Source organism: Zasmidium cellare, assembly GCF_010093935.1.
Source record: "Zasmidium cellare ATCC 36951 unplaced genomic scaffold M409scaffold_52, whole genome shotgun sequence".
Classification (NCBI taxonomy): Eukaryota; Fungi; Ascomycota; class Dothideomycetes; order Mycosphaerellales; family Mycosphaerellaceae; genus Zasmidium; species Zasmidium cellare.
In genome coordinates, this window is record NW_022986996.1 from 170,912 (window position 1) to 177,981 (window position 7,070).

The 7,070-nt window shown below is 51.6% G+C and overlaps 1 protein-coding gene across 1 annotated transcript; it reads left to right on the forward strand.

Annotated features, from left to right (window-relative positions):
* Positions 1-5,910: 5,910 nt before the first annotated feature.
* Positions 5,911-6,294, forward strand: M409DRAFT_29509 (uncharacterized protein; the record flags this gene model as incomplete). Its single annotated transcript, XM_033809502.1, has 1 exon — positions 5,911-6,294. One exon carries the CDS (start codon positions 5,911-5,913, stop codon positions 6,292-6,294), a length of 384 nt encoding a protein of 127 aa, XP_033660949.1.
* Between the last annotated feature and the right edge of the window lie 776 nt (positions 6,295-7,070).

Consider the following 7,070-nt stretch of genomic DNA (forward strand, 5'->3'; position numbering starts at 1 on the left):
ACTCTCCCCCCTTCGAAGATAATCTTTTAGATACTGTCTCCAAATCTATACGCTCTACAATCGGCACTTGATCATGCACTTCTAGAACGCAGAGTAATGAGAATGCGGGAGAAGAGACAGAAGGTCATGACTATTCGATTTGTGGATCACTCATCCTCGCCGGATAGCTAGAAGATGCAGACCAGGGTGATGCTCAACGAGTCGAAGGACGGCGTAGATGGTGAGAGGCAGTGCGTTGGTCTGCATCGACATCGGGAACATGATCACCTGCCGGTATTGCCGCGACTGACAGGCCAATTCCAAAAGACAGCACATTTCATACGACTTTCATCGCCGACAGCTTTCACGATTTCATCGCCTGGCGACCGCGGAATGTTGGTATCTACGACAGAACCTGCATTCGCACAGCCCGAAGTCAGGTCAATTCGTTTTGGCATCAGTGTCCATACTCAGCAACATCAGCGGCACTCGTATCGGAACATGGCACTCGAGACAAGACACACGAAGAGACCTAGATACTGTTGGCCGCAGAACTCGGATCTTTCAAGACGCAAAACATGGCAATGACTGCAAGGGACGAAAAGCAAACGCATTGGCCTCCCCACACCTCCGCATCCTAACGCTTTGCGCTCTAGGATCTGACTAGACCTCCTTGAGGTATACATCTCCAGGCCTCTAACTTCCACCTCCCCCAGCAAAGCTCTTCCACAATCTTCGTCTGCGACGCCACCGTCTCACCAGCCAGTACCGACTTCTCGCTCAGCAGCACTGTCTTCAACTTCCCATCACCATACGCTTGCAGCGGTGTATGACTTCATACTACGGAGACGGTCACTACAGCAGTCACAGCACTCTGTAGAGGTTTCACCATTGAACCTGGCGCAGTCTGTGCGTAAAAGAGCGATCTCTCCAAACTTCAGCCCGGAAGAAGTCATCAGCTCATTGAGGATATCTAGGAGCATTGCCGAGACCGCCGTGCACTCGTTAAAGGTGACGTCTCAAGTCGAGGATTTAGGCGTAGGATGTGGATTCCGTCGAAGCGGCTGGTAAATTGATGGGATTCAAGGCTACCCGCATCCCTCCCCTGGTACTTCAAGAGCAACGAGGCTATGCTCTCCGTCTTTGCGGCTCCCGATGCCCTACGCCTCTAGGAACACCACAGCCATGTCGTGAATCCTGAGATAGCAGGAATGGAGTCAAAGTTAGTGCTCGGCCGTCGAACAGGTACAGTCCACTATGTACGACGGGACTTCTGGGAAGAGAAGCTTCGTGGCCGGAAGACTTGTAGATTCTGCACTGCCTTCTTCTCAAGGGTTTGTTGATCTTCAGCTCCAAGACTGCTCATCAACACCTTCCAGGCCGAGACAAATGCCCGCCAGCGATTGCCCCTGGACAAGTTCGTGTTCGATACATCGACGTGATTCACTCACTTGCCGCCCGGCGCCTGTTTCCTCAGGCTGCATCCTGCTTCTTGCCTCCTTCACTTGACCCTCCTCTTCCTTCTCCTCCTCTCCCACCTCGCTACCTTTGCCGATACGTCCGCTACCTTTACTACCTAACACGGCTTCGACGGATGTCGGGCAGGCTGTACAGCATCTCCGTAACTCTCTCGAAGGCTCCTCCGGATGGCTATATAGCTCAGGAGAAACCCTCCAGGCGACAAGATGGGAGAATGTACCCAGATAGCGAATCGAGTACCGACCGGATCAAAACCTCGATCTCCAAACGACTGGAAGAAGTCAAACTCACTTCGCTGCGTACAATATGTTTAGCATCTATCCTGTTTCCCGAAGATAACGGTTCCTCCACAGATGAGACGAGACCACGGACGGAAAGGAGTCGGTTGGTGGGACAAGATGCATAAAGACGGAGTGGATTTCTGTTTGAGCATATGCGGCGGATTGCTCAGGAGCATAAGGTGCTCGAGGTTGTGTGGGAAACGGCGGTCATCGTAAGACGTACGATCTGGAGCTTGGCCACACGGCTTGTGGGTGAGTGATGGATGGACGAGCAGTACGACAATGTCGTATGTGAGGATTCGAGTCGGAAGTCTGCAGTGACACATCCTCCGTATGTCTGGAGACCCTCCCTCGAGGACAATCGGACAGAATCAGTGCGTGTCGGCGTCAATCTTGTCAATCTTGTCTTCGTCGTCAAGATTGAGGGTTGGGGGTTGAGTGTTGGGGATTTGAGTGTTGGGGGTTGAGAGCTGAGAATCGAGAGTCGAGAGTTGAGAGATGAGCGTCAAGGAAGTTCGAGAAGGTTTGGGAGGGGTTGAGGATTTGGATCGAGGGTTGGGGCTTACGGATTGGAGATTGAGGGTTAGGAGTTGGGCCTTAAGAGTCGAGAGTTGAGAAAGGGGGATTGAGAGTTGAGGGTGCGAGGGTCTGAGATTTGCGGATTTGAGAGCTCAGAAGTCAGGCGTTAAGAGACGAGTGTGGAGAAGGTTTGCTAGGTTCGAGACAGCTTGGAAGTTGGGGTTTGAGAGCTGGGGTGTAAGAGTTGTTAACGGTTTGAGAGATTCGGCAGGTTTGAGGGTGTGGGAAAGTAAAGAGGGTTTGAGAGTTAAGGGCTTAGGAGTTGAGATTTGAGAGTTGAGGATGTTTAGAAGATTGGAGAACTTTAATCGTTGGAGGGTAGAGAGTGCGGGAGGGTTGGGAGTAGTGGCGAGGTTTAAGAAGGTTGACATTCGGAGGGAGGTCAGCTAGATGGAGAGAGTTTAAGAGAGACAAGGGTTGGAGAGGGGTTAAAGAATTTGAGAAAACTTAAGATTCGACGGAGACTTAAAAGTTGGATCGAGTTTCAAAGACTTGCGGGTTTAGGGGAGTTGAGGGATCGGGTAAGATAGGAGTTCAGAAGGGATCGGGGTAGTCGTTTTGGGAAAAGGAGTAGGAGGCTTTGGAAAAGGAGTGTAGTATGTGGAGGTGCGGAGGATCGTTCCGCAACAGCGATGACATGGAGACTAACGTTAAAGAGGGTTATGGATGATCTGTTACCAAGAGTGCTCCACCAACATCAGCGGTTTGCGTGCAGCGAAGGCCCTTTATCGACGAGTTTCAAATCGCTGCCAGAACTCCACTCGTCGTAACGAGGAAAGGGATCGGGCAATTCTCCTTCGTCCTAATTCGAGACGCTTTACTATCGTCGTTGTTCCCCTTGACAACGAGGTCCCGAGAGTTGTAAGAGAATGATAGAGACTTCGAACGCCCGCCTATTTCTCTCTCTTGAAAATGTCGTATCAGTCGAGTGGACCAGTGCTCCGCCCGATATCTCCCATCCTCGACCCCCCGTACGTATCTCTCGTGCATCTGGCCTGGGGGTGAGGAATATATGTCTTTGACAGAGAACTCGGTTCTGAAAGTAGGAAACGATGACGAGAATAGCCCGAGTAGACACAAGTTCGTGCTCAGGGATGACATCAGGAGTACTACTAGAGAATCCGCTTACGCAGGTTGTGAAGAGTCGAAGGGCGAAAGGTTGAGCAGCAACATCTTGGGGCGCTAAAATGATCCTGGAAGATGTGAGACTGGGCTTCGCTCTGGGAGAGATGCCGTTTTGACTCCATCCTCGCCGCGCTGAGAGGCGGCGTACTTCGAACTATCGAACTCGCTAGACGATCGTCTTCTTCCTTGCCGATGAGGAGTCCTATCCAACGATGTCCAAAATCGTCTAGTAAAGATTCACGGTGATGCAGATGTCGTAGACGACCTGGACCAATCCAGATCTTATAGAGGCGGGAGCGAAGGAGGTATACTCAGGGGCCGATTTTCAAACGTCGGGCAGAACCGCAGGTGTTTTGAATGATATCCCATGGCAGTACTTTCATCGTTCTTTGGCGAAGACGACAGTATATTCTGCTTGGACATGATGATATGGATCTGGTGTCTGTCTCTGGATCGGCGTGGAGATATGATGTGGCAATGCGGCGGCGATGGATAGCGATGGCCGAATCCATTTCTGAGGACAATCTTTCGAAGCCGACATGGACAAGAGCCGTCAGATCCCAAGGTCGCAGCCGAACACAATTCGCTGGAATCGAGAAAGCCTGCAATATGTCGTTGTGCCCGAGGTAAGTCCTCGAACCATTCAATCCTAATCGATACCCCTTTCCTGCCCCTTTCCCGCTCCTTCTCCATACCCACAACAGTCGCAGCAGTCACAAGCCCGACAGCCCTCGAGGCTCCACTGTACCTCTCTTTCGTCGTGAGAATACACTCATTGTCGATCTTAGGGGAGTCCCCTTGCTCCTCTCGAGAAACCTAGCTACAGCCCCTTTCACAGCGTCTGAACGCCTCCTGATGATCATGATGCATCATCTGCAACGCCTACTCCGTTGATGTAGTCCTGGACCTGGAGCTCTACGAGATCTCTGACAGGTCGAAGAACATGCGATTAAACACAGCGCACTCGACCTCGAGGATGTAAGAGGTTCGAGAGGTTGCTGTCTGCTTATTGGTGAACAGGTTTCGTCATCGAGATGCTGCCTGAAGTCGACGGCCTTCGTGCGAAGGAGCGAGACGTAGATGTTGACGTTGATCGTTCTTCGTGCTAAATGGCGCTGAATCGTGTTGTCTCTACGCTCGTCCAAGTTCCCAACGAGGGAGTTTTATCACTTTTGGGATCTCGTGAAGATATTCGGCGGTAGCTTCTGATGCAATCGAACTGGACGTTCGTGCCAACCAGCGGGGATTGCTCATGCCAACCAAGGTGGATTTGCCAACTGCCATGGTTCATGTATTGGATTTATGATTATTGGAATGTTCGTCGGTAACGAATAACATCACAACGAAAGCATCGAGGCAGCAGATCGTGTGTGCAAAGGCAATTCTCTAGCGTTTGACGAAAAGGGTCAGCAGCGCTAGCGAACGGATCCTGATCTTCAGCCTCGTCTGTCTCTCTGGTCCGCGGCTCGTGCATGTGTTCATCATGGTCTCCCTCAGCGTCTCTCGTGCCAAGATTGTGATCTTCCTCGATGGGATCGTAGCTCCACCGACTGACGCTCTCGCGTTCATGGTACGAGAAGCCTGAGATCGTAGGTTCCAGAGGCAAACTCGTTCTTGAAGCTGATCTCCACGAGCTATATTCCCTTGGGCGTCGTCGCAAAACTTGGTTCGGATCCGAGCCCAGCGGTAGCTGGACCTGAGCGTGGCATTGGTGGTGGCATTTCGAAATGCTGTTCAGGAAAGGGGTTGAGAAGACGCCGAGCAAGTCGAGCATCCCATGTCGCTGCTTGATATGAGGAACGGGCAAATGTCTCTGATTTGGGAGCCTCGTAAAGGTTCTGAAGGCTCTGAGGATCGAAAGGAGCCCATGTCGGTATCTTTTCACCAATTCGAACGAGATGTGCTCGCAATATCCAGGGCTGCGCCGTTGGAAGTTGTCTCGGTGCGAACTTCGACTGCTTGAGGAATGTCAAAGCCGACGAATCGACACGTTGTTCGCGATACCTTGATTCGTTGATTTGCTGACCCTGGGCAATGCTTTGGAAGTCCTCTCCTACCGTATAGCATTTGACACCCGTATAGGGGGGAAACGGAGGCCAGGCTTCGAACGCAAAGATCGATAGTCGATAAAGGAGTTTCTCAGCGCTTCATTCGTAAACAAATGCTGCAGCCCTACGCACGCACGATATTCTAGATCTTTCGAAGCCCAGATTGCTGAGGTATCTCTATGTTGTTGCGGGGAAGTCGAAGAGCAAGTTTCTTTTCGTTCAGGGGTTTGAGACAGGACGCAGCGATGGTATAGCTCAGGCCACGCCGTTGACAAGTTGAACACAATCCGTCGTTCCGCAATCAGCAACCCGTGGAGCTATATGAGTCCAGAATCGACGACAGGAGAACTTGTGGAAGAGAGACGCTTGGGGCGCTCAGACCGGTCTTTAGGGGTCGGACGCGCCAGAGATCTACAGCGATGGAGTACAACATGTTCCAAGTAAGATCACCTCCGGATACATCAAGCTGCAGCGTCGTCCGAGTGCTCAGATACGTGCTCTCCTTGGTGAACAGCAACGTCATGGGCGCTCTGTCGATCGGTAGCAAGTTCGAATCCGACCAAGGCATTCGGGCCGTATCGGTGTTCGTCGAAACGAGCTCCAAGTTGATGAACCACGCCATGGCTCACAGACTCCATCTGGATGTATCCTTGCCTGCCCCTGTAACGTTCCCTGGCGGAAGTAGAATCGGTTTCGGATCCGTCGATGTTGAAGCGATAATCTTGTGGAGGTTGATAAGCCGAGTACTGGAGCTGCGGATGGGAGTCCGTCAGTTCAGCAGCCACGAAAAGGAGTACGCCTAGCAGTACTAGTATAGTAGTTGCTGGTCGATGGTGCAGCCTTCAGAAGGGTTGATCCGCTTCTGTACTTCGACAGGTATATGTTGTAGAGCCTCTGCCAGCCGATGGACATAAAGTGTTTAGTTCAGCGATCTTCGATGCATAATGGGTCCTTCAGACGGGTCCAAATACGCTGAATGCCGCTCAAACGCAGTGCAGTAGACATGGCGAATCACCAGCGGTTTGATGAGCTGGAATACGTACGTCCTGAAAGATGTTTGCTGACGTTGCATCCTCATCAACGTTCACAGTACCCAACAGCCGTCGATTGAAGCCCTCTCAGGCGGTGATGTTGTCTCCCTGATGCTCATCGTGCTCAAGGTGCTCATCTTCTTCAATGTTCAGTCCTCCAGCCGCGGCCTGCTGATCGGGCTCCGTTTCGTTCTCCTCCAGACATGAAGATGTTCTGCATTCATCGCATTCTATCCTGTACTCATCCTCGTACAGATAAGAAGATTGGGCAGAGATTCTAGCCTCTCGGCGATCTGGAGATCAAGCCTCGTGGTTGAGTATGCAAATCGTGGTGACCAATGTCCTCCAGGCGGCCAAGTTCTTGACCTCAAAGATAATGGTCTCTCAATGTCTCATGACGACTGTGCAAGAAACAGCCGTCGAATTCTCCAAACTCTCGATACCATGCGTCATCAAGTATGCTGCGTCTCGCCTTGCAGTCTGCCCGAACGAGGCAGGGAGTCCGACGTCAGGCTGAGATGTCGATAAGATGAATGATATGACCGCCT